Here is a 26018-nt window from a genome sequence, read left to right as displayed (position 1 = left end):
CTTTGAAGGTATGGTTGCTGTACAGGTCAGCCAGATGGAGTGGACATGTTTTACAACAAATTATGACCAGAATCTGCAGCTGTCCCTGTTTTCACAATCTCTCTCTTACCGTCACATAATATATCTGAAACAATATGGTATCTCAAAGTGTCTTACACTGAAGAAACTTCTCGATTCTTAAAAAATGATTATATTACCCTCTGAAAAAAGCTTCACATATATTCGAGCAGATCTTTTTATACGAGTTCAAAGTGATGCAAACATTAGCAACTTGTTTAAATGTAAAGAAATATAAAATTGTGCACATAACTAAAAGAAAATTACTGTATCGACGAGTCTGAGTTGGAATCACGCAAATAGCTGGGTGTAACAATTTGTAGGGACACGAAATGGAATGTTCGAGTACGCTCAGTCACAGCTTACAGACTCTGGTTCATTGGTATGGCACTGGGAAAACGCAATCAGTTTACAAAGGAGATTGCTTTCTTGTATCTCCCATTAGAGAATACAGTTGAAATATGTGAGATCAATAGGTCTAAAAGGAAATATGAAATGTACAAAGAAATGTAGCGCAACAAATGGTCGCTGGATTGTTTGTCCCGCGGCCGAGTATTCTGCGAAATCTTACTAGTCATTATTAAGCAAGGAATCTAATGCAGCCATCTATGTCTCACTCTGGTATAAATCACAAAGGAAAGATTAAACCAATTTCAGGATGCACACTGTATTTAAACAGAAATTTTTGCCTTGCTTTGTATGCTAATTGAATAGGAATAAACTTTAACATTTGCTACAACGGGACGTATCCTCTACAACACATTTCAAAGTGGTTGGCAGAATGGATGCAGCTATAGTTACCTTTAGTGATTCTGTCGCAAGATAGATTTAAAGTATTTCCTAACCCATGATGTAAACAAACTCACTCTACATAAATCAATTATGAATAAACTGTCATTGCCAACAGATAGGGATCTGGTTAATATCTGTAGCTGCCTTTGTGAACTTCGGAAAGGCACGCTCACTGATAAATCCCAACAAAATGACTGAGTGAGATCGAAATGTGTGGGATACTCTTTATTGTGTGTTGTGTCTGCCTACATAATACAAATGGCAGCATGAAATTTGGGAACAAAATTACAGAGATCTATGCCGTAGGTACAGGATTGAGACAAAGAAACCATTTATTACCAGTGTCATTCAGTCTCACACAGAGGAAATAATAAAGAAACATTTGAAAAGGGCTGAAACAGAATTATAGTCAGATAGAAATGTACTGTCTAAATCTGAGAAAGAACAAATCTTGTAAAAATAATGCGACTGCAGTCTCTCTCTAACGACTCAAATACGGGACAGCTCACCTTCAGTAGGAATTGGCTGCCAGTAATAAGGCAACCCGCGACTTCAGGTACATTCAGAATGACTGCTGAAGAGAATGCACCCTGCCTGATGAGACAATCTGAGCTGGGAATTGTCTTACGTTAGCCTCTGTTGTATACCTGCATCATACTTCTGCCAAGAAAATTCCAACTAAAAATGCGTGGGACACAGATTTGACTGGTGAAGTTGCACAGACCGGATATGTCGAGTACTCAGAAATGAGACTTTTACAACCTCATTTTTGGGAAAAATGTCTGGAGCGACATCTCGAGCTCAGTACTTCGTACAGAAACAGTAGAATTGTGTACCCAGTACCATTGTGAGGTGGATAAAATGTAAAAAGAGCCTAAACATTATGGGCCTGAAGAGGAAGCAAATTTCTAAAACGGGTCGGCCACAAACTCCGTAAGCCATAATCTGCTGAACTACTCAATTCAGAGAGAAGGGCGGACAGTAACGGGTTCGAGGGTAGACGGGGTGAGGGGAGGTGGGGGTGTAGTGCTGCAGATTGACATAAAAGGCAATCGGCTGTGAAAATCAACTGAAGATGACGAGTACAAGGCATCCAGTTGCTCTGTTACTAGTGTATGTACTCTAATACTTCCTAGGAAACGGCAAATACGAAACACAGAAAATTAAAGACAGTAAACGCACATAATAATAAGTACGTATTTCTGCCAATATATCACACAGTTCTAGGCATTTGGGAAGAGTCTGACATGAGGCAAAAATTGTTGTGTTAAATGTTGCATTTATCTCTCAACAAATAACAACAAATTAGCAATAAAGAGAATTAAAAAAATGGCTCAACTTATTATCCTGGTCTGTTAGAAACAGCCAAAAGTGGAAACAAGGTGCTTTTTACTGCCATTTCGAATACGACACAAGCACTTTAAAAATTCCCGAGACACTCGACACCTTTTCAATGTCGTCGCCCATAGCGTGAGGCAAGTCCCTACCCAAATCTGGAGCTGCCATTTAATTAGGCAATTTGTTGCGCTCTCCTCCAATGACACAAATACCTCACATTGGGGCAAATTAACAGTGTTACACCTCGACCCGACAGCACAAAATAGTTCCCCCGACCTCGCCTCGCAGTCTCTCACCTCCCCCTCACTATGGATGTAGTGAGGACACTGCAAGTGGTGAATGACCCTCCTCCTCTCCCAGCGTCTGTACAGGGGATCATCCGGTACCAATAGGACTAGTAGTTTTTCTGTCACGTAAATGCAACGGGGCAGTCACATCACGAATTCCGAAGCTCGACCTCCTTAGTTCCCTCAACACTACTTGTAACTTCTGATAACTGACACTGAAATTGCACAGTAAGTGGATCTTGAGGAAATGGGCAGGTCAAAACACACACACACACACACACACACACACACACACACACACACTTCTTCACCAACTACACTCACAGCTCCTGCTCGTGCAGAATCCTGCTTTCCTGAAGACTTGTCCACTTGAATGACAACTTCTTCTTGGTGGATTGCCATTTCTTCTTCCTCTTTGCTACCCACAGTCTCTGGGGTGGGCAGGAATGGTTCTGGTGATGGATCTACATTCATTTCAACCTGAAACAGTATTTGTCATAAGAAAAAAATTAGTCGCTATTACTATTAATAGGTGTCAGTAAGACATAAAAGAAACTCGTTCCTGTTGTTCCACTAGGGCCGTAAGTAACCGTCAAAAATTAATATTTACCAGTTTATCACAACTTGCCACTTTCGAGCAATACTGCTACAATAAGTGTGTGTGTGTGTCGAGAGTGCAGCAGCTGGTGCATACGGAAGCTGCTCTGTATTGTCATATACTTCACAGTCATAAATTTGCTGAATTAAGGTGACATTTTTCCATTTAAGATGTATATTTATCCAGAACTCCAAGTGGAAAAAAGTGACCCTCATTCTACTGCACACGAGTGGTCCCTGTGACATACACTGACCACTCTTAATGTACCAGTAAATCTACACACTGTAAAACTTTCACACATGCAGAATGAAAACTGTATTTTTACAAAAAAATAAAAGCATTTACGAAGGAACAAATAACAAAACTGTCACACAGTACGCACCTGTATGCTGATGCCCTGTGCAGTACAACAGTTAAATGCAGACCGGCACTATCGTTCGACGATTCTCCTCGCGCACTAACACTCTCCCAGTATTTCCTCACATTGTAATACATAAGAGCCCTCATTTTGTCAATACAAACCACTGCCAATAATTCTTATGTTCATTCTGGCACCTTTTAAAAACACATCGAATTGAAAGAACAATTATTCTCAGAGTTCAGTCGTCAGTCACGAAATCCAATTACGTGCGACATAAGCTGTAAAGTTTCTGTGAAGATGGAATTTCCTTGCAATATTCACAATATTTCAGAAATTGATACCCAGTAACACATTCATCCATACCAATGTGAATTTATTGTGTGCACTTTGCTGCTCTCTCACACATTTCCGATCCACATCTCTCTCGTAGTAATTTGCACACTGTCGACTTACTTATTTTTAACACACTGCTCGCATATATCGTCAGCACTATTACTATCACTCCTTTCTCCTCCTCATCGGCAACAGCTTTAAACATCACAGGGCACATTACTTTAATTTAGGACACGGCCTGTACACAGTCACGCGACTTATTTAGTTCGCCCTACTGCCAGTTTACTTTGACAAGTAATACATTTGATTCGTACATTGCCGACAGCACGTAATGAATTTTTGTTTGCATTCATCTACTGATTCAATATTATCTCAACTGCTGTCCCTTTTTCTATCAGTATATTACACCTGTGATTATAGATCCTCTCCTTATGCAACAAAGAGGCCAAACTGTTACTTTCTCATCGAGTGTACAGAAGATCAAGTTCGTAGCTCATATTTTTTAACATGAAATTTGGAAACAGATAATGGGAATTGTTTGGGCTTTCCAGTACAAGACCGTTAAATGAAGATATTTAGGAATAAGGTCGCCAGTCTAATATACCTTCTCATACATTCAGCTTATCCTGTAAGATCTCCGACATTTTTGTTTTCATTCGTACCTACATAAATACTTCTATTGTGTTTAATCCATTATACTATTCTTATTTTTCCACAAATATGACAACTGTTGAAAAGAGGCTTTGGCCTAGGTGATGGTAATATCTATTCCCTGTAGTTTCTTCTTTTTTCTTGTCTCCGTGTTGGAACCTCCCTCTCTCTTTCTCTGTTCCTGTTTTTCAAAGACTCATTTATATTCTTCCTGTCATTGTAACCCTTCATAGCATTTCTGATAGTACACATAACAAAGGCAGAAAAAGTAGCCGGCACCGCTTGGCAGCCAGTTCCCTATACACATGCACACAAATATTCCCCACTCAGTTTGCAATATACAGCAAACGTAAGTTTATGTTTACAAAGATACTTCTCTCAGCAGTTGAAGTTGATGCATACCGTGCATATAATGAGAATTGCTGGGGCTGGCAACTGACAGTGTCAGTTTAATTACGGCACTCTCGTGTACTGAGTAGTGTGCAACTGTGTAACGAAAGCTTTAACAGAGTCAAAGACAGAATCTTCATACAGCCAGCAGGCTGGTATTTCGATCATTTCTCATCTTTGTTCACAATAGCATTTATTTTACTTAGAATACCAAATGCACAAATTTTGTGACAGCTTTCGCCGTAAGAGTGAAGAGTAAAAAACTGTCACAAGAAGAACTGTTCGAATGCACGGACACTTAAGCCGACTGCGATCCAAATGCCGGACAGTAACCGATTGGCCACAGTCCTGTCGCCAAGTACACTGGCAGCAAATCTGTCTCACTAATTTTTCAATTTCCTGGAAACCGACCATTACACTGGAAGCCTGATACGAACAAACAAAATTTTTGTTATTTTTTAATGTTCGAAAATTTCAACGATCTAAAACAAAATCTACACGTCGACAGCCGACCTGGGTGTTCGAGAATTGAGGCGTAGTTATCTGATCCCTTTAACGGGAGTTACTCTCGAGTGAATTCCGGCTACTGTGTCAAAGTTCGAGCTGGTCGCAGGGTTTGGCACCTCCTTAGAAGCAAAAATAGTATATTGGGAATCTGCATTGACAAATTACGGATATTCTCACAACAAACAGCCGCATTACAAATACGAACCTCCAAACGTATTAGAAATGAACAGAGGCTAACCGAACAGTACTAACAGATCGGCAGACCGTCCTCGTAGGTGAACTAGACAGTTTCCAAAGACAACTTACGTGTAAAGCACACGGAGAAAATAAATGTGTACAAGTGTGCAAACTGACAGAACTGCTTTATAGAGGCATATCTGTACAGCACTGCCAATCGTTTCGAACACAGGAATCTATCCTGCACATTCTACACGAAAGCCTATGGCAACTGGATATGGCTCGATGCATAAAGCCGATATTTGTAATGACTAGAAGGATAATTGGGAAATTTGTGGGAAGTAGAGACAAAACGAAAATATTGTGTATTAATTTTCTGTAACTCCTGCATAATTCCCACTGCAACACATACCATTCTACGTGAAATTGTAGGAAAGAACATAACAATAATAATAAAATAATCCATAGCTGGAATGTAATTTCAAATACATACATTTACGAGTAAAAGTGAATGGAGACTCTGAACTAACCGATACAAATTTTAGATGAGATAATGTGAAATGTTGTGACACTAGTGTTCGATGAGGAAAGAGGCCGCACTATTCTAAAGCTGTGTTTCAGGTTGAGGGAACAGTGAATACAAAACGAGGACAAAGGAAATGGGAGGCAGTCCAATTTGAAATGGCACTGCAGAACATTTCACAAAAAACTAAAAGAAAAGTTATCTGCAATCACAAATTAAAAGTTACTTTACGTTCACCTGTGTAAGTTTATCAGAATGCAAGGAAACACGTAATTAAAAACATCTCAATCTACGCTCCTGAAAGTGAAATGGGGCAAACACAAGACACAGTGCACTCTCTGTACTTTCCAGCACTTCTGGGTCATGTGAGAACAGAAATGAAGCCACAGGTTGACAGAGGTAGTAGAAATGACAGGACAACATGAGGTAGTAAGCCTTCATTCCAGACTCGTGAAGCACGAGACCAAAATTCTGGCAGTACAGAGTACACGGACAGCGTCCACAAACCTGATCCGGCGATTCGGGGGTGTCGGTCGTTGCCACTATCTTCTCTGGACCCGAGCGAGGTCCTATAATGGCAATTCTTCCCGGAGGTTCCAGCTCCGACCTGTCCCTCGGGAGGTCACCGTTCGAACCGAGTACCGACGGGATCGCGGACCCCCGGGGAGGCGGCTGCGTCTGCGTCTGCGGTTGCGGCGGCGGCGTCCCGGCACCGGCATCGCACGCGACTTCCTGCTCCCAAACAGGCCCGCCGTGAGTCTCGCCGGCTAGCGGTGTGACAGCATCGGCGTCGGGTGGGTGTGACTGTCGAGTGCCCCTCTAGAGTGCGGCACTAGTTTACTGAAATGTCGTGCTGAGACCTCTACACCTAAATCTGACAGCTATAGTTAAGTTCAATGCCCTACTGGAAATGCGTCAACTGTCGCGAAAATGTAGTTACAATTTTGTCACGAACTCGAATGTCTTCTGTGCTGTGACGGAGAAACATAAATTTCACTATCGCCATCGATTTAAAAATCAACAGTGAATTACTCGAATTGGAAAAGAGTGTACTACGTTGCAGGTGACGACAGAATTAGTTTGACATTATCGTCTTTATTTTTACTTATTTCATGTTTAAGTGTTTCAGAAGGAATTTAAAGTGGCCTCAAGTTTGCGGAAATGACTCATTGTAGCTGCTAATCAGACGTACTTCAAATGTTCACTTATTATTACAAGTGCACAGTATTTTTAATTGTCAGCTATTTAAAAATGGAAACTGTTCGAGGAAAATCGATGTAAATTATCGATTTGTGGAAGGTAAGTGTAGAAACAACAAATTAAAAGGAAAGGGGTAAAGCTCAATTCTTCAGTTATGTGGTTAGTGCTTATGGTCAGCTGGTGAAGTCAGGAATTTGATGGGCCATAAGAATTTTGCTGCTTTAATGCTACACATTCATTACACATAACAAAAGAGAAATTAGTTTCAGCTGAAAAATTTATAAACAAAATAAGGAGTGTGAGATCTGTGGTCGGATACAAATATACCAGTTACGAACCAGCCTCTCTGTGAGGACCGTGGCCTATATTCGGCAGCTTACAACTATGAGATGCTGGATTTATCTTTAACAATTACAGTGTGGACCGAATATCACCATACAGAGGTTCAGAACAGAACTACTATTAGAAGCACATAATCGTAGACGGAATTTAAGTAAAATGATTGTGTGTTCCTACAGGATGGTTAAAATGGCACGAAAAAGAGCATTAAATAAAATATCGGGTGACACAATCCATTGTTTTTTGTTACAAAATCAGAAACAGTTTTAGCTCCTGTACTAACACTGCCAACAAAGTGCAGGTAACAATTTGGTAGTGATATCCGAAACTACTGAGGCACTGGTATTACACCGTTAATCACACTTCGGCACATGTCGAGCGTGTGCCACACTAAATCACTCCGAGAAGGAACAGATACGTACAATGCAGTGAGAGTCTGCAAGCCAATTTACAAGAGGACAAGGCTAGTGTCGTCACAGATGAGGTCGTAGCAGACAGACCCGTCAAATTCCGGCACCGAAGTGTCACCGACGTAGAGGGTACAGGTGGTGGCACTGCCACTCCGAGGATCGTAGTGTTCCCACCGGTACAGTGCAGAGTGAAGAGTCTCTGTAATGCCGACAGTGAGTGCACTGACAACACAAATGTGACACCACACTCGAGTCGCAGTCGTCACGTTGCCCCGTACGACAAAAGGTTATTTTTGAGACCGGCCGGGAGCTGTCACAGTGTGCCGAGTAAGAAACTGTTGCGACTCAAAATCCCCCAGCTAATAGTAAAGCAGAACTTAACTACTGGAAGTACTGATTTCACTTTCAGAGATAGAGGCACAAGTAACAACTGTCTATTTATTATAATTGTACGTTTACGTCATTTATCACAGTTTACAGTTTTTGTCAACTTCCTCGCTTACTTTGACAGAAAATGTTATCAGTTTTTATCGACGGGAACAACTTTTTGACCTTCTTTTTCTTATCCTCTTCTTTCTTCGACAACTTATATCCATTTCCTCATCGCTATATATTGGAACTTTTCACTCAAAATACGTCTGAAATTTCTACTCGTCTGCCCTCAGGTATCTGAACACAAGTTTAATTAACTACGGCTCTTTATCCCGTTCGAATTTTTCATACACTTTTCTATGTTTTTCTGATTTGTTTTACTAATAGTTCATAATTTTCACAGATTTATGATTACTGCTAATACTACTGCTACTACTACAGCAAGTCCTGCTGTAAACAAATAAAAATTACATAGATACGGCTGTCAGAACCATTACATGCATTAAACATATTAATCTCTGAGTATCTGCATAGTTTCACAGTATTACTACAATTTAGGTCTGAATGGCTTATGATCAAATGTTTCATTTTTTAAAATTACGATCAGCCTCTAAACATTATCGATTTCCCCCAATATTATACGACTAGCCTACACTAAATCACCTCACTGAAAATGCATACCCAAAGCTTAATTCTCTTAAATCGAAAGAGAAACAGAGATACAGAGAGAGAGAGAGAGAGAGAGAGAGAGAGAGAGAGAGAGAGAGAGAGAGAGAGAGAGAGAGAGAGAGATGCAATCTTTACGTGCAGATCAACTCAGAGGTGACTCACTAAGGGAACTTCAATGAGGACTGCTCACTAACCTCCTCTGCCGTGACCGAGGCGTGCGGCCGGGTGGCGTCCTTCTCGCCAGGTGCAGACGGAGGAGTGTGCGAGCTCTCGTCGTCAAAATCGTTGTAGTCGGCGCAGACGAGTGACGTGTCCGGCTGCTGGCGTGTAGGGGGGGCCGAACTGCCTCCTCCGTTGCCGCCGCCGCCCCCGCTCCCACTGTCGCGCCCACCGGCGGCGCCGGTAGACGGTGGCTGTCCGTACCTGCCGTGTTACACAATTTTGTACATCACGTCTGTTTTGGGCACTTATCTTCAAATTTGTGAAGTTGCACAAGAATGTGTAACACAGTTTCTTCAACTATCCACTCGAGTTCTGAAGAAGATAACACGGATTTTGTCAAATATGTCCCACAGTGGCCAGGAAGGGGAGTCACGTACCCACAGAACTTTTATCCAAATACTGACAGGGCTGCAACAGTGAAATTAGTTCGAAGACTGAGGCCCAGTACAGAGCAGCATAACTTCACCTGTACAAAACAATTCAGCTACTCTCCCAAATATTGGCAGTGTCACTTCTCATCTCTTTCCTCATTTCTACAACACAACAGAAATTATTTTCATTTATTCAATAATTTCACAAAAGCAGAAAGTACGAATACACAGCAACAGTAAACAAATGTTCCCGATCGTTCTGTCTTCTCCTACCAGTTCCCAGAATCTCTCGCCATCTGCCGAGCCTACGGCATCCCGTTATTAGTATTTCTGCCCAGAATATCAGTTTTCCTGAAGATCTTGTCGGGAGACGATCTGTCAGTCTAAAACAAAGTTCCTTCACCCGAGACACATCCCTTTACTTGGCAACAGGAGCATCCTCCACTGCAAAACGGTCTGTATGAGCTTCGGACTGATGCAGGAGAATGTGCACAACAGTTCCAAAATTCTCAGCTAAACATCCTCCAAACTGCAAGAACGCAAATTCCCCACTGTATTCGAGGATATATCGACTGTGACGAGCTGGTTACACCACACTGTTCTCAGACATTAACGCCGACACATTTCCTGCTGTACGACAGGATAAATCTAGAGTATACGGAATTTGTAGTGAAAACACAGAATTGGCCACTCACCCCCACATCGGCGATCCTCCGCGTAGGCCGAGCTTGAAAGTGCCGTAGCGGCCAAACAACCTCAGAATGGGGATGGGGTTCTGAGGGTTGTGCGGGTTGCCACCCCCTCCACCCCCACCTTCACCTCCACCTCCACCGTCGCCGTCGTGCTGCCGATCCTGCTGCTGCTGAGGCGTGGGCGGGTGCTCCGCACCCTGCGGACTGCCGGAGACCCTGGGCTGGGGGGTCAGCTGCTGCCGTGGGGACGGAGTCGTCGGGCTCTGCGGTGGCGGGGCCGGGCTGCCACCTGTGACACTTCTGTGGTGAGTTCTGCCCTTCCAGGAACTGTCACTACTCCTTACCAGTCGACTGCTCACAACCTCGACTGCACGGTGAACAGTTGGCTTTACTACTTCTGTTATCAATTTATGAGCTGCTCAGTACAGTTCCCTTTTTTTCGTATAATTGTGTACTTATCATTTACAGGTGACCGTTATAAACACCCGACTATACATTTCGTGCTTAATGTTTGTAGTACAGCTGTAGATATTTGTACTGAACGTGTCACATAAATGTGGACAGCGGGAAGAACAGAGCTATTGTCTCAAAATGCACAGCTGTGTATTAATGTCATTTCGTCGTACATTGTACGCTAAATAAATATAATGACCACTACCTCGGGTTCTTAAGATGACTAACATTAATATTTGAGTTTATATAAAAAGTGACAACTAACCGCACTGAGTCACCCACTAAATACTTTGGCACTATATACACCACAAGTTTCTAAATCAAAATTTGTCTACACAATAGAAGTTCTGCATATGAAACATTTTTAGGCTGACCTATAAATTTAGATTAGCTATATGTCAGGCATGTTATATCGTTAGAGAAGTGATCAAAGAATTTGGTAGCATCAATATTCACTTGTTTTGAAGGGAAGTAAATTACAATCGTAAGTAAGAAAGGTTTATTTTCATTTAATGTATTAGATGCAGAGTTATTTATTATATACTGTTGCCAGTAACTCACAGCAAATTGCACAAATTAATGAATATACTGTGGTGCTGTAGTCAAAATACGTAAATCTTTACAGAGTCTTTTACGAGATGGTCATGGGTCAGTTTTGCATATTATTCTTATGGCACACTTACCTGTCGCAGAAACCTGGTTTCTTTAGTTCCTCTCTGTTTAGATGACTTAATACTAGTTTAGGTTTGTACCTCTACAACATCTAGGTAAAGTACAAGACGTTTTCTCATCAAGAACAAATACACAATACAAATTTAGATAAAGATGTGCAAACAATACTGCAATACGTCATATTGACCGAACTACGAGGTGCATTCCAGTTCTAAGGCCTCCGATTTTTTTTCTAATTAACTACTCACCCGAAATCGATGAAACTGGCGTTACTTCTCGACGTAATCGCCCTGCAGACATACACACTTTTCACAACGCTGACGCCATGATTCCATGGCTGCGGCGAAAGCTTCTTTAGGAGTCTGTTTTGACCATTGGAAAATTGCTGAGGCAATAGCAGCACGGCTGGTGAATGTGTGGCCACGGAGAGTGTCTTTCATTGTTGGAAAAAGCCAAAAGTCATTAGGAGCCAGGTCAGGAGAGTAGGGAGCATGAGGAATCACTTCAAAGTTGTTATCACGAAGAAACTGTTGCGCAACGTTAGCTCGATGTGTGGGTGCATTGTCTTGATGAAACAGCACATGCGCAGCCCTTCCCGGACGTTTTTGTTGCAGTGCAGGGAGGAATTTGTCCTTCAAAACATTTTTGTAGGATGCACTTGTTACCGTAGTGCCCTTTGGAACGTGATGGGTAAGGATTACGCCCTCGCTGTCCCAGAACATGGACACCATCATTTTTTCAGCACTGGCGGTTACCCGAAATTTTTTTGGTGGCGGTGAATCTGTGTGCTTCCATTGAGCTGACGGGCGCTTTGTTTCTGGATTGAAAAATGGCATCCACATCTCATCCATTGTCACAACCGACGAAAAGAAAGTCCCATTCATGCTGTCGTTGCACGTCAACATTGCTTGGCAACATGCCACACGGGCAGCCATGTGGTCATCCGTCAGCATTCGTGGCACCCACCTGGATGACACTTTTCGCATTTTCAGGTCGTGATGCAGGATTGTATGCACAGAACCCACAGAAATGCCAACTCTGGAGGCGATCTGTTCAACAGTCATTCGGCGATCCCCCAAAACGATTCTCTCCACTTTCTCGATCTTGTCGTCAGACCGGCTTGTGCGAGCCCGAGGTTGTTTCGGTTTGTTGTCACACGATGTTCTGCCTTCATTAAACTGTCGCACCCACAAACACACTTTCGACACATCCATAACTCCATCACCACATGTCTCCTTCAACTGTCGATGAATTACAATTGGTTTCACACCACGCAAATTCAGAAAACGAATGATTGCACGCTGTTCAAGTAAGGAAAAAGTCGCCATTTTAAGTATTTAAAACAGTTCTCGTTCTTGCCGGTGGCGGTAAAATTCCATCTGCCGTACGGTGCTGCCATCTCTGGGACGTATTGACAATGAATGCGGCCTAATTTTAAAACAATGCGCATGTTTCTATCTCTTTCCAGTCCGGAGAAAAAAAATTGGAGGCCTTAGAACTTGAACGCACCTCGTATGAGACAAAGTTTTTTCACAAATTTGGCACCCAAAAAATACAGGACCACCTTAATTCACAGATAAAGCTTTGCCTCCTGAGGTCAACATTTTTAGATTGCGTAATAGCGTAATGCAGGGTTAGTTTTACATTCACAGATGAAGCTTCGGTACTCGAGGTCATAAGCAGATTTAACTTGACGATTTCAGAAGTGTGGCACATCAGGCAGTGATACCAGTTTGGCCAAATGATGGGACCAGACAACAGTAGCGACTGATAGTGGATGCAACTCACAGCTGAGGCAGTTTGGAAATGTGGATCTACGAGTTTGCAATTCACGATTTGTTTACACAGACAATGAAACATTAATTTCAAGTTGACAGTTACTTGTGAGTCGGAGGCGATGAAAACTGCGCAGCACGAATAAAATTTATGACACACAAGAAGATTTTCAGAGGTGGCAGCAGCTGAAGGACAATGAATCAGAGATTGCAAGACCAATCGGAGAGTGTTGCAGGAATCGGAGTACTGAACTGTCGAGCAAATGTGAGAGAAATCCGCCAAAGGCTCCCAGATTACTAGTGAAATTATCCAAATGAAGGCATTGGACATAATAAGTTATTTTTTCTCTTAATTTACAGTAAGTACGAGACGGTGTGTGGCGACTACGAAGTCAGTGGGTCTTATACTACGATACAGAAAGACACTAGCTCAGCAACTTCTTGTAGTGTCTGATGAAAAGCTATTTGCGTGTCAGTGCCTTCCAGTTCAATCTACCTAAGAATTTGCTACAACTGTCTACAATAGATAGTGTGACCTGTTTTAGGCAGCTCTTAATATGCTTTGTATAAGTATAAAACATTGGAGACACACTCCGCCTTTTGCAAGACATTGTTTCTTTAGTTTTTCTCTACCCTAAAATGTTTCAGCACTTTTAGTGCTATCTTCAGTGGAAAGTTTTTAATTGTCCAGCCTGATAATGATTATGGTGCAGGAACATTTGAATTAATTATGTCTGGAATACTAATTTGAAAAACAAATATTTATATAATTTTATAGATACCTTACATGACAATACGAAGTTATTTTATGCTGGTAGCTTTGTAACTACCACAAATTTTACATTCAGTCATCTGCAAACCACAAAACAGTTTCTATTCTTCCACTTTTCGCCATTTTCAATATAAAAATTGTGTTATTTAGCATGTTACAGACAATTTTTTATTCTGTAGCTGTGTTACTCATCATTTCCAATGTGTTAAGACACTTATTATATTTATTAAAAGAGTTTTGAGGCTTGCATGTGCAATTTCATTTATTTTATAACAAAATCAGTAGATTGTCATCTAGCATGTTGTTACTGCGACTGTATGATGTTAATTGTTATGTTGAGCATTTATTTGAAAGATGACATGCAAATTTCCAAGTGTTATTAACGTTCAGGACATTGTGTGTGTGTGTGTGTGTGTGTGTGTGTGTGTGTGTGTGAGAGAGAGAGAGAGAGAGAGAGAGAGAGAGAGAAAGGGGGAGGGGGTATTTGCACAGTTGGTCTATTGTGGCAAATATTGTTTTAGTACAGAGTGGTACATGTTAATTTAGTATGTATTTTCCTTATGCTATAGATTTTTCTGCATGATGCTTCTCCATTTTTGTTAATTTTGGATGCAGTTGTTAATTTTGGGTGCAGGCTATTGCTAGTTATAAGAATTTTCAAACTTGTTTCCATGTTTGCTGAGTGAAGATTCTATGCCATTACATGGAGTACAAATGTTGAGAGGAGCTATTACTTTTTAATACTCTTTGGTGTTCTGCATATTTGGTTCAGAAGTTCCTACATGTTGTGTACACACATACATACTGACAGCAAATGAAGGGTTGATTGCAGATACCACACTGGCTATATTTATCAGTGTTAGTCATCTGTCTTCCAAGTTCATTCTGTATTGTACTTGTTACTTCAGTATGCCATGTTGAGACCCTGCCTTTTAGCAAAATTCCTAACACGCATACGAATTTCTTGTTGTACGTCATCATTTGTTCCTTACTGTCTGCTAACTTATTCAGTTTGCTGCTGAGGAATAAACGTACAATATTTCGAGTTTCAGTTATGTAATGTGTCATTAACTACAAACATAAATAAACTTCAAAAATGTAACGTAATTGGTAGATAGAAAATCTACTCATCGTGTAGCAGCAGGAGAAAATACATACAAAAGTTGAGGAAATGTGCAAGCTCTCTCAGAGCCAGTGGCTTCTCTTGTGGCAGAAGGGTTAAAGGGAAAGGAACGAATGAAAAGGACTGGCGAGGTTTAAGAAATGGGAAGAGTTAAGGTGATGTCACTCCAAATCCTGGTTCAGGGGACACTTACCGAATGAGTTGAGAAGAAGACTGTTTGATGGATATGGCATCAGATGAGATTTGAAAACTGAGTGCTTAAAGGTGGAAGATATAGTAATAAGCGAGACAGACATCACTAACAAAACATCGTGCAAGAGTCAATAAGAGCAGAGAACTATGTGCATTACATGGGGTAGGCAGATGGAGGTAGGGGGTTGGAAAAAACAGACAGGTCAGAAAATAAATGATATAGAAATTTAAATGGAAGAGACAAGAGGAATAGTTACTGAGAAAAAATTCTGAAGGTGAAGAAATTAGCATAAATTAAGGCCAGGTGGATGGCAAAAACCAAGGACATGTTGTAATGCCACTCCCACCTGTGGAGTTGTGAGAAACTTGTGTCTGGGTGAAGAATCCAGATGGCATGTCTGGTGAAAAAGGCACTAAGGTCATGACTGTCATGCTGTAGAATATGCTACGAAATAGGATATTGTGTGTTGCCAACATACACCTCTGTCTATGCCCATCCATCCTAACTCTGTTGTAGTCATTACGGCATTTTCCATTTGGAGTACTCGTCATACAATGGACGTACCTAATTTTGTGCTATCACTCGTACAACACCTCGTTCGACATCTCGAATCGTTTACAAGATAGGACAATTGTTACAATTACGCGATTTGTGACGCACGAGACTGTGGGTGGTTTGTCGTGCAGGACAGTGCCTCGGATATAAATCTGAGTAGCTCGAGAAGATATAAGGTATCATTCTGCTCTCAACTTTAAATAAAAGTTTGATATGTGCTCTACATTTCATTTCTTGCAATGTACGAGAGAAAATTAACCGTATGTAAAGTTTAAAGTTTATGTGATGCATTTTTACCTCTGCAAAATATTTCATACGAAGTTTTTCTTAATTTGATGCAGCACAGCAACTGTGGCATAAAGAAGTGCAGTTCTTTATCAAGCGAAGATATCAGACTGTAAGACGTATAAATTTTTTTTCCCCCCCATCTAATGGTTTTCTTAAACACAGACGGAATTGGGCACATTGCGCCCGACCTTCCGTCGAATACGAAACCTAATAACTCGAGAAAGAAGAGAGACATTGTTCAGTCTCAATTATAAATACACTTTTGGTATCTTATCTACATTTCATTCATTGAAATGGATGAGTGAAAATCGACAACAGAAAATGTGTTTTTTATACCTGTAAACTCTTTAAAATTTCACGCAATTTTTAACTTAATTTGATGCAGTGCAGTAAGTACGACGACAAACAAAAACAAATTCCGTTCCTTACTGGGTGAAGATAACAGACTGCACGATGTGAAAAAAGTAAAATTTTTTAACCTAACAGTTTCTGAAAAAAATGTCAGCAAGTACTACATATCGGCCGGACCGCCATCTCTCAGCCCGGCCACCAGTATAGCCATAAAAAAGCGGCCTCAGTACAGAACGCAAAGAGCTCATCCGTAGCAGCAAAAGGGTCAACGTATCCCACATTAATTCTCTTAACTCTAAGAAAAGTCTTGTCTTCTTGGAGTCAGATAAATAAATAGTATGTTGGCCATTTCAATATTGTCTGGGTAACAGTGGAAATACATTCTGACCCCTAAAAGGTACTGCTAAATGATGACACTCACCTCCCTGTTGCAGCAGAAGGAGCTGCTGCTGGCGTTGCAGCATCTGCTGTTGCTGTTGCTGCAGCAACTGGTGGCGCTGCTGCAGGGAGAGCTGCTGCTGGCGCGGCTGCAGCGTGGCCAGCGCGTTCTGCTGCTCGTGCTGCAGCTGCTGCGAACACACACGTTCCCACTGTGACTCGGAACGACATCTCCTCTGTACGGGCAGAAGAGTTAATTCCAAATTGTGAAGACGAGTGGCACATCTGGGTACGGAGCGTGGAGGATTACATTTGAGCTTCTCACCTGTCGGCTACAGACGGTCCGAGATCTGAGAAATCCTCTACTCGTATTCGCTCTCGACACTCTCGGAGGCCGGTACGGATTTTAGAATACGAGAGGACGAGACATACCGTACGACACTGCCTCTACTCGTATTCACTGTCGACGTTCCGGTGTGGAGTGTTAGAATACGAGAGGACGAGATTTTCCGTACGACACTGCAGTTTGGCTAGTGCCGGTGTGACTCGAGACTGGCACGAGAACGCCTGTCTGGATGCGTTTTCATTTTGTTCGATTTCCTGCTGCCTCCCGTAACGGGAATCTGGATGACAGCTTTCACTCGATCACTTTTCAGAGAACTTGGTACTGACAATTCTATTTTATTTTTAAATATGTGCAACGGCTAACGTAATTTCTGATCACTGTAATAGCAACAGCTAATGCAGAAAAGACAGACAAATCATTATCAAATGATGATTCAAGAATATAATAATTGAAAGAATAAATAGTTTTACAGACCAGTTTCCGTAAAATCGTAACCGAAAGACTGCATATCACAAAAAAAAAAAAAAAATCTGCTAATCCAAAAAGATTATTCCCCCCACCCCTGAAATGTTATCAGAAAACCTCACTTCTGAAATGGACTTAGCTTTGCCCCATTTTCATAAATCTGTTTCCCTCAGAGGTGTAAAAGATACAGAAACTCACATTATTCGCACAGCCTCACTGAGCACCCGTCAAGAAATCGAGAACATTGGGAGCACACCTGCTTGAACTTGTAGGAGTTCTCATTTTTTGGACGAAAAGTCAATTTCTTTCAGTTTCCAATAACAGAGTTCCGGATCCTCGATGTTTTGAATCTGCCATCTGCTATTCACTGATGGCGAGGTCACTATAGACATTACGTGAGCTCAGGCAGTGTGTTGGCGGAGAAAAGAAACTGGCAGTGTGATTTTAAAGGAACCGTCACGGCATTTGCCGTAACGACTCGGGGAAACTCAGAAGAATCCGAGTCGTCACGGCCTGACGGGGCTCGATTCCTTCCGAATGCCAGTCCGGCACTTTAATGGCTCACCTCGGTCGTTACCTTCACACTAGCATGAATACAGGTGTAAGCTGGATGATATTTTCTTCAGCCTTTCAGGGTTTGACAACACGGTGCAAAACAAGTTTTTCACATTATTCACTGATGGTGAGCACATTTTAAATGAAGTGCAAAACTATTAAGGAGACCACACTGTGGTTCAGGTCGGAAAAAAAAAAAATCGATTTTTGGTTTTATCACATTTCGATAGATTAAGGTTTTATTTAAGTACTCTGAAAAGGAACTTGGTGAAAAAAATTTTTGAGCATTTAAAGAGCATTTTCCTACCACGTGTGTTTATGTGCCACACTCACTTTTCTGTCACCCACTGTCAACTCCAAGGCATATGGAGATGCCATTATTAGCAAAATAGAATGTGTAGGCCATGTTCAAAAACATTTGGGAACAAGACTGAAAAAACTAACTGTTGATATGACGGCAAAAAAATTAGAAGATGGAAAATTGTTGACCGGACAGGGTCAGTTAACTAAAACTGAAATAGAAAACTTGCAGGTATACTATGGGCAGGCAGTTAGGAGAAATAAAGAAAATCTGGAGGCAATGAAGAGATATGTTTGGGCCATATTCTTCCATTAAGTACTCTACTGATGATACGCTATGTCACGGATTGTGTCCATCAGGAGAAAATTCGTGGTGCAAATACAATAGCACTCAGGCAACTGGAGAATCTTATTCTCACCAGCATCCTCTTCCTGCTGCTGTTATTATAGCAATTAAACCTGTTTTCAGAGACTTGGCTCATCCTGATCTTCTAACAAAATGTCTGCATGGGCAGACACAGAACCCAAATGAATGTTTCAACAGCATAATTTGGAACCTCCTTCCTAAAACTGTATTTGTAGGCACGCATACAATGAAACTAGGAGTTCGTGATGCTGTTATTACATTCAATTGTGGTAATATTGTAAAGTGTTGGGTACTGAAAAAGCTGGGAATTAATCCTGGTGAAAATACGATCACACGGCTGCAACAGTGCGATAAAATGAGGATAGCCGATGCAGACAGGTCTGCATCTAATACGGCCAAGAAGACGAGACAAATATCCAGGAAGGTGAAAAAGAAGCTGGAAGACCTGTGAGAAGCCAAAGACGGGCCAACGAATGCAGCAGGACACTTTTAATTAACTGTAAGTAACAAATTTCAAAAGTTTTTTCTTTAAAGTCAATTTCCTGCAAACTAAAATTTTCAGTACATATGCCCTATTATATCAAAACTATCACAGATAAATGAATGAAATTTTCAGAGACTCTGTGTAACATAAAAGGCCACCTCTGGTATTACATTCATTAATATTCCCCCATTAGGAAGTTCTCAAAAAAATATTTTCTGCAGAAATAACTTTATATTTTTTGTTAATAAATTTAAAAAAGTATTTCTTAAAAACTATAAAATGGATAAAGTAGATTTTAGTACAGTTGACTCTATTAGCATCATGTAACATACTGTAAGAATATTAAGGTCCTGCATCAAATAGTCCCCCCCCCCCCCCCCCCCCCAGAAATGGGTAAAATACTAGCCTAAATTAACATGGGTTAGATAGGCAGGGTGTGGTTCCCTTCAGTAACCCTAAATGTATCACTGGGGACAAAGCAGAGTCAGTTAAATCAATCATCATACTTGAGAGTGGCGTACCGAAGGCTGAGGCGTTCTCACCTCCTGCTGCAGGATCTGCTGTTGCTGCTGCTGTATGTGGCGCTGCACGATCAGCTGCTGCTGCTGCTGCCGCTGCTGCTGGGACGGGCCCGCCGCAGGAGTCGCCGGCGACGAGCCCGCGCCCCCCGAGGGCCGCCCGCCCACGGGCGACGCCCGCTCACTGGCGCCCGACCCGTAGCCGGCCGGCAAGCTGCGCGGGCGGTGCAACTCCGCGGGGGAGGAGGCGGCGGCCGGCTGCGGCTGCGGCGTCCCCAGCCCGAGGGGGGAGCGCGCAAAGCGGGGGACCGCGTGCTGGATCCTGGTGGGTGCACCGGCCCGAGTTTTTTACTGAGACGCAGTAAAACTGTAGCACATTTAAAATAACCGTGTATTTGGCTTCCTCACATTCTCCTTTCATAATGGGGTCTGTATATGGACAGAGGAAAGTAATTCCCAGACTTCACAATTAAAAATACACTTTTTCCTGGTCAAGTGACAGCATACTTTCCCTCAGAACTGTAAAACTTATCAATCCTTCGAAAGGTTAAAGTTTTATACATCACGACGTAGAACTTTGCAGCACTTAAAAAAACTATACAAAGCAGAAAAAAAAGTAGGTTAGTGCATATCTCTGAAGTGCAGCAATGTGGACATTGCATATTTTTGTATTACGAAAGTATAAATTCGAATTCCACCAGACACGGTATGTCGGTTTCCGAAGCACCGAAATCGGGATTGCGATGTGCTTTTGTTAGCCAATCGTAGCTCGTGTCACGTGATCTTGCCAGCCGTACTCAGAGCGTAGGACACGTTATTTAGTCACACGGAAGTAAGAAGAAGAAGGGAGTTGCCATTACGTCACAAACTTGAAGCTGACGTCCACCATTTTATGTAGCCCAAATATTAGGTTCACCGCATTTATACTTCCGTGGTTCACCACGGTGATACTTTCTCGTGATGTCGCTCTGATAGATCTGTGCCCGGTTTCGGTCACTGGGGATATCTGTCGAGTTTTGCAGTCGTATCCCAAAGCCCATCTGGTGCTTCGATTGTGTAAAGCCGTAGTTGTTTCATCGAAAATGCCAGCTTGTGTCATTTATGGGTGTAGTAATCGATCCAATTATAATGTTAAGTTTGAAGGTATTCACATTCCATTTGTAAGTGGAACCATTGAAACAATATTTGCTTTTATATGTTTGTTACCGGTGAAAAATAATACACAGAGAGCATCCTCTTAATCACATTTATAGTACTGCACTGCTGCACTGCACTGCTGTTATTGACCACACATTGAATGATGACGATGTTTGGTTTGTGGGGTGTTCGATTGCACGGTCATCAGCACCCGCACAAAGTGCCAATTTTTTCACCAGTCCAATTTTGTACACAGTCCAATATATTCACTGTCACAAATGATGGTGATGAAATGATGAGGACAAGACAAACACCCAGTCCCCTGGCAGAGAAAATGACCAACCTGGCCGGGAATCAAACCCGGGACCCTGTAATCCAGAGGCAGCAGTGCTAGCCACTAGACCACGAGCTGCAGACACACCGAATGTAGCATCACAGGTAAGTTTTCAAAGAGAGAAGATGTTTAAACTACAGTGAGATATGTAGTGATAATCTAATAAAACAATAACTCTATTGTAATGGAGGTATACCTCTATGCAGTTCCGTTTCTTTTGACATTTCAAGAATTGCTCACTTTGTTAACATGCACAAGATAAGATAACATGCCTTGCTTCTTTCCTTATTGCCACATTTATTGGCTAGCAAAGAAGACATAGGCAAGATTTCTGCCAACATGAACATTAAAAATGCTGTACATATGAGTTGAAAGCTGAAAATGTAATTAACAAGGAGCAGTACCTGCACAGAAACAAGGACTGGCTTTGGCGTTCCAGCTTCATTTTCTACTGGTACAAATACAAGTAGAATTAAATGGAATATGAAAGCATCGTTTCAACATCACATCCTTCTCTTCTCAGTTATTCGAAATTATCAACAAAAAACAAGTTACATTAACAAGGCTTAATGTGTCATATTACTAGGGCAAATATGGATTCCAGAACAGAAAAATGTTCCAAATTGCCTTCCTCACACTGTTATTCATGCAAGCAAAGTAATTTTTAATATTTAAAGCATCTGTTGTACACACACAACAAAAATTAAAAACCAGATGGAGTCGTAAACGATAGTCTGCTGATATTTTGGGCTATTTGAGATGAAGGCAGACCTCAGCCCTTCTGGGATCAAGCAACAAACGACGTAAGTAAGTCTATAGCCCCATCTCTCTCCTTTTTTACATCCAGATCATATGACGTGATGCATCGAGCCAATAGCGACATCACAGTTAAGTAGCGCAAACAAACAAATACGAAAAGTTAATGCTTTAAATTAATGTACATAGTGTAGCTAAAAGAAAAGTTAAGTTTTTACATATAATTTTGGTCTTCAAGATTAATAACTAAAAAACAGCTAAACTTTCACATATAATATTGGTCTTTTTTGTGTATTATGCTTTAAGACCCCCCCCCCCCCCCCCCCCCTCTTCATGAACCATATGGACCTTGTCGTTGGTGGGGAGGCTTGCGTGCCTCAGCGATACAGATGGCCGTACCGTAGGTGCAACCACAACGGAGGGGTATCTGTTGAGAGGCCAAACAGACGTGCGGTTCCTGAAGAGGGGCATCTGCCTTTTCAGTAGTTGTAGGGGCAACAGTCTGGATGATTGACTGATCTGGCCTTGTAACACTAACCAAAATAGCCTTGCTATGCTGGTACTGCGAACGGCTGAAAGCAAGGGGAAACTACAGACGTAATTTTTACCAAGGGCATGCAGCATTACTGTATGGTTAAAATGATGATGGTGTACTCTTCGGTAAAATATTCCAGAGGTAAAATAGTCTCCCATTCGGATCTCTGGGCGGGGACTACTGAAGAGGACGTCGTTATCGGGAGAAAGAAAACTGGCATTCTACGGATCGGAGTGTGGAATGTCAGATCCCTTAATTGGGCAGGTAGGTTACAAAATTTAAAAAGGGAAATGGATAGGCTAAAGTTTGATATAGTGGGAATTAGTGAAGTTTGGTGGCAAGAGAACAAGACTTTTGGTCAGGTGAATACAGGGTTATAAATACAAAATCAAATAGGGGTAATGCAGGAGTAGGTTTAATAATGAATAAAAAGTAGGAGTGCGGGTAAGCTACTACAAAAAGTATAGTGAACGCATTATTGTGGCCAAGATAGACACGAAGCCCATGCCTACTACAGTAGTATAAGTTTATATGCCAACTAGCTCTGCAGATGATGAGATTGAAGAAATGCATGATGAGATGAAAGAAATTATTCAGGTAGTGAAGGGAGATGAAAATTTAATAGTCATGGGTGACTGGAATTCGAGAGTAGGAAAAGGGAGAGAAGGAAACGTAGTAGGTGAATATGGATTGGGGGTAAGAAATGAAAGAGGAAGCCGTCTGGTAGAATTTTGCATAGAGCATAACTTAATCATAGCTAACACTTGGTTCAAGAATCATGAAAGAAGGTTGTATACATGGAAGAATCCTGGAGATACTAGAAGGTATCAGATAGATTATATAATGGTAAGACAGAGATTTAGGAACCAGGTTTTAAATTGTAAGACATTTCCAGGGGCAGATGTGGACTCTGACCACAATCTATTGGTTCTGAACTGTAGATTAAAACTGAAGAAACTGCAAAATGGTGGGAATTTACGGAGATGGGACCTGGATAAACTGAAAGAACCAGAGGTTGTACAGAGTTTCAGGGAGAGTATAAGGGAACAATTGACAGGAATGGGGGAAAGAAATACAGTAGAAGAAGAATGGGTAGCTCTGAGGGATGAAGTAGTGATGGCAGCAGAGGATCAAGTAGGTAAAAAGACGGGGGCTAGTAGAAACCCTTGGGTAACAGAAGAAATATTGAATTTAATTGATGAAAGGAGAAAATATAAAAATGCAGTAAATGAAACAGGCAAAAAGGAATACAAACGTCTCATAAATGAGATCGACAGGAAGTGCAAAATGGCTAAGCAGGGATGGCTTGAGGACAAATGTCAGGATGTGGAGGCTTATCTCACTAGGGGTAAGATAGATACTGCCTACAGGAAAATTAAAGAGACCTTTGGAGATAAGAGAACCACTTGTATGAATATCAAGAACTTTGATGGAAACCCAGTTCTAAGCAAAGAAGGGAAAGGAGAAAGGTGGAAGGAGTATATAGAGAGTCTATACAAGGGTGATGTACTTGAGGACAATATTATGGAAATGGAAGACGATGTAGATGAAGATGAAATGGGAGATACGATACTGCGTGGAGAGTTTGACAGAGCACTGGGAGACCTAAGACCAAACAAGGCCCTGGGAATAGACAACATCCCATTAGAACTACTGACGGCCTTGGGAGAGCCAGTCCTGACAAAACTGTACCATCTGGTGAGCAAGATGTATGAGACAGGCGAAATACCCTCATATTTCAAGAAGAATATAATAATTCAAATCCCCAAGAAAGCAGGAGTTAACAGATGTGAAAATTACCGAACTATCAGTTTAACAAGTCACAGCTGCAAAATACTAATGCGAATTCTCGATCCAATATATTTCCGTAACGAGCACCCCACTCCGAATTATCTGTTCTTGGTGTAATGTTCTGAGAAGGCATTTAGTAAAGGTTCACAGGATGTCTTATCTTTGCAGCAGCTTCCATTCGTTTGACAGTAGTCATGGCGATTTCGGATTTCCAGCTGCTTACAAATATCGACCATCTCATCCCTTCTTTGAGAACAGAATTCACAGTGGGACTGCATTTTGGCTGGTGCAATATGTTACAAGGCAGTAACTGCTAGTTTCCTAAAAACATTTTGGTATTAATTATAGTTTTTCGCAAACTCGAAAACATTGCTTGTAAATGTGTAAATGACAATAGTAGCTTTAAAAATTTCTCTAAACGCACATTTATTTCCATTGATATACAGTGAAGTTCAAGGATGACGTATTCTTTGGCAAAGCTGTGAAGCAAAAACGCCAATTTGCCACAAATGTACTTACCAAGCGGCGGCAGAAGAACACACATGTAGAAATGTATTACAGTTCGCAAGCTTTCGGAGCCAGTGGCTTCTTCTTCTGGCAGAAGGATTGAAGAAGAAGGGAGAGGGGTGAATGAAAAGGATTGTCGAGGTTTAGGAGAAGGAGTTGAGTTCGGAAAAGTCACCGAGATCCCCAGGTAAGGGGAGACTTACGGGATGGGATGAGAAGGGAAGACTGGATGAGTGTTTCCTTCTTTCTGCCTGCTAAGTCTCCTCTGTATCAGTCTTTACTTCTCATCCCGTCCAATAAGTCTCCCCTGATCTGGGGTTCTGGGCAACTCTCCTTTTCCTTTTCCTTTTCCTTCACTCCTCTTCCTCCCCTTGCAACCATTCTGCCATAAAAAGGAGACACTTGTTCTGAAACCATGCAAACTGTAATACCTTTTTATATGTGTGTCCTCTTGCCACAGCATAGTGAGTAAATCGAGACATAAGATTCATATTATGTATAAATTAAAAAGAAACTGTTTAATTAACGGCTGACCTCCATTAATAGTGATTTGACAAAGGAGGAATACAATTATTATTATTATTATTATTATTATTATTATTTAGATCATACATATCAACATACCACAAGAGGCTAGAGTAAAACTGATTTTTCCCCCCATCCAACAGGGCACGAAGATTGCAACAACTGTACCTGGGCATAATACAAAATTTTAAAGCTCTCTACTGCAGACAAATTGTTACACTTATGCTAGATGACATTGAAAAGGGTGAGACGATGAAAGTAACAGTTTGATAAGGCCTGAAAAGAGGTCCATCCTACCACTCTTCACAACTGCTCCAGAAAGTGTGGGTTTGTAATGCAAACAGAGAATGCGAAAAGGCCATCACAGTTGGCAAATTATTAAATTTGATCCAACCGTGCTCAGGGTGGGAAGTTCTACCCACCTATTGTGATTAGTATTGGAGGATGATGACATGGTGTTCTAATGGTTGTTGATGTAGATGTGGATGATAAACTGTTTGGCCTGTCAGAATTTGGACAAGGAAGATAACAAAAAAACAACCAAAAAGT

General features: G+C 41.4%; 1 protein-coding gene across 1 annotated transcript in view; it reads right to left on the bottom strand.

The window, feature by feature from the left end:
• The window catches only part of LOC124552384 (histone-lysine N-methyltransferase 2C-like), a 434288-nt gene that overhangs the window by 155837 nt on the left and 252433 nt on the right, over nucleotides 1-26018 (bottom strand). Inside the window, exons 46-51 of the mRNA XM_047126647.1 lie at nucleotides 20002-20206; nucleotides 16893-17016; nucleotides 10293-10578; nucleotides 9199-9427; nucleotides 6522-6746; nucleotides 2799-2954 (exon numbers count right to left, since the gene is read on the bottom strand). Coding sequence (XP_046982603.1) covers nucleotides 2799-2954; nucleotides 6522-6746; nucleotides 9199-9427; nucleotides 10293-10578; nucleotides 16893-17016; nucleotides 20002-20206 — 1225 coding nt within the window. The remainder of the gene's footprint in view (nucleotides 1-2798; nucleotides 2955-6521; nucleotides 6747-9198; nucleotides 9428-10292; nucleotides 10579-16892; nucleotides 17017-20001; nucleotides 20207-26018) is intronic.

This window comes from Schistocerca americana, chromosome 10 (genome assembly GCF_021461395.2).
Source record: "Schistocerca americana isolate TAMUIC-IGC-003095 chromosome 10, iqSchAmer2.1, whole genome shotgun sequence".
NCBI classification, from domain to species: domain Eukaryota; kingdom Metazoa; phylum Arthropoda; class Insecta; order Orthoptera; family Acrididae; genus Schistocerca; species Schistocerca americana.
The sequence above is the reverse complement of the archived record's forward strand: the minus strand, read 5'-3'. Positions and strand labels throughout refer to the sequence as shown.